The 573-nt window shown below is 38.0% G+C and overlaps 1 protein-coding gene across 1 annotated transcript in view; it reads left to right on the forward strand.

The window, feature by feature from the left end:
- LOC119591819 (ryanodine receptor-like) overlaps positions 1 to 573 on the forward strand; it is a 115,587-nt gene that overhangs the window by 91,253 nt on the left and 23,761 nt on the right. Inside the window, exon 5 of the mRNA XM_037940564.1 lies at positions 481 to 558. Coding sequence (XP_037796492.1) covers positions 481 to 558 — 78 coding nt within the window. The remainder of the gene's footprint in view (positions 1 to 480; positions 559 to 573) is intronic.

Here is a 573-nt window from a genome sequence, read left to right on the forward strand (position 1 = left end):
GCATGTACAATTTATGCAACGTTCGGAATCAAATCTTGAATAATAGTAATAAAAACAGATCGACACAGATGAAAAAGAACCTGTTCTCGTTACTTTTTTCCATCTAATTTGATATATTTTTTTCTTTGATTCCTCCCATGTTAAACAAAATATAAAATTCAATAGGTTTTCTTCTCTCCCCTATACATATTTCCATTCTTTTTAGTTTCTCTTTCAATTCTTGTCTTCCAATATTGCTGTCTTATCATTCCCCGTCACTCCACCACGTAGACCAACCGTGGAAAGCAAAACAAAAATCAGAAAACCAAAAACCCCCAAATAATTTCTTTTCTTCTCTCTGTCTCTCATCATTTGAAAAAAAAAAAACGTCACTTGAACCACACACGCTTTAGGTATAAGGTAACACAGAGTGACGTCAGAGAAACCCCGACGTCGCGCCATTACTGATAACTCCTTTTTATCTCCTACACTCCATTACAGGGCAAAGGCACAGGTTCGGGTCACAGGACGCTGCTCTATGGCAATGCCGTCCTCCTCAGGCACCAGAACTCCAACATGGTAAGTCTTTTTTTT

Source organism: Penaeus monodon, chromosome 29, assembly GCF_015228065.2.
Source record: "Penaeus monodon isolate SGIC_2016 chromosome 29, NSTDA_Pmon_1, whole genome shotgun sequence".
Taxonomy (NCBI): Eukaryota; Metazoa; Arthropoda; class Malacostraca; order Decapoda; family Penaeidae; genus Penaeus; species Penaeus monodon.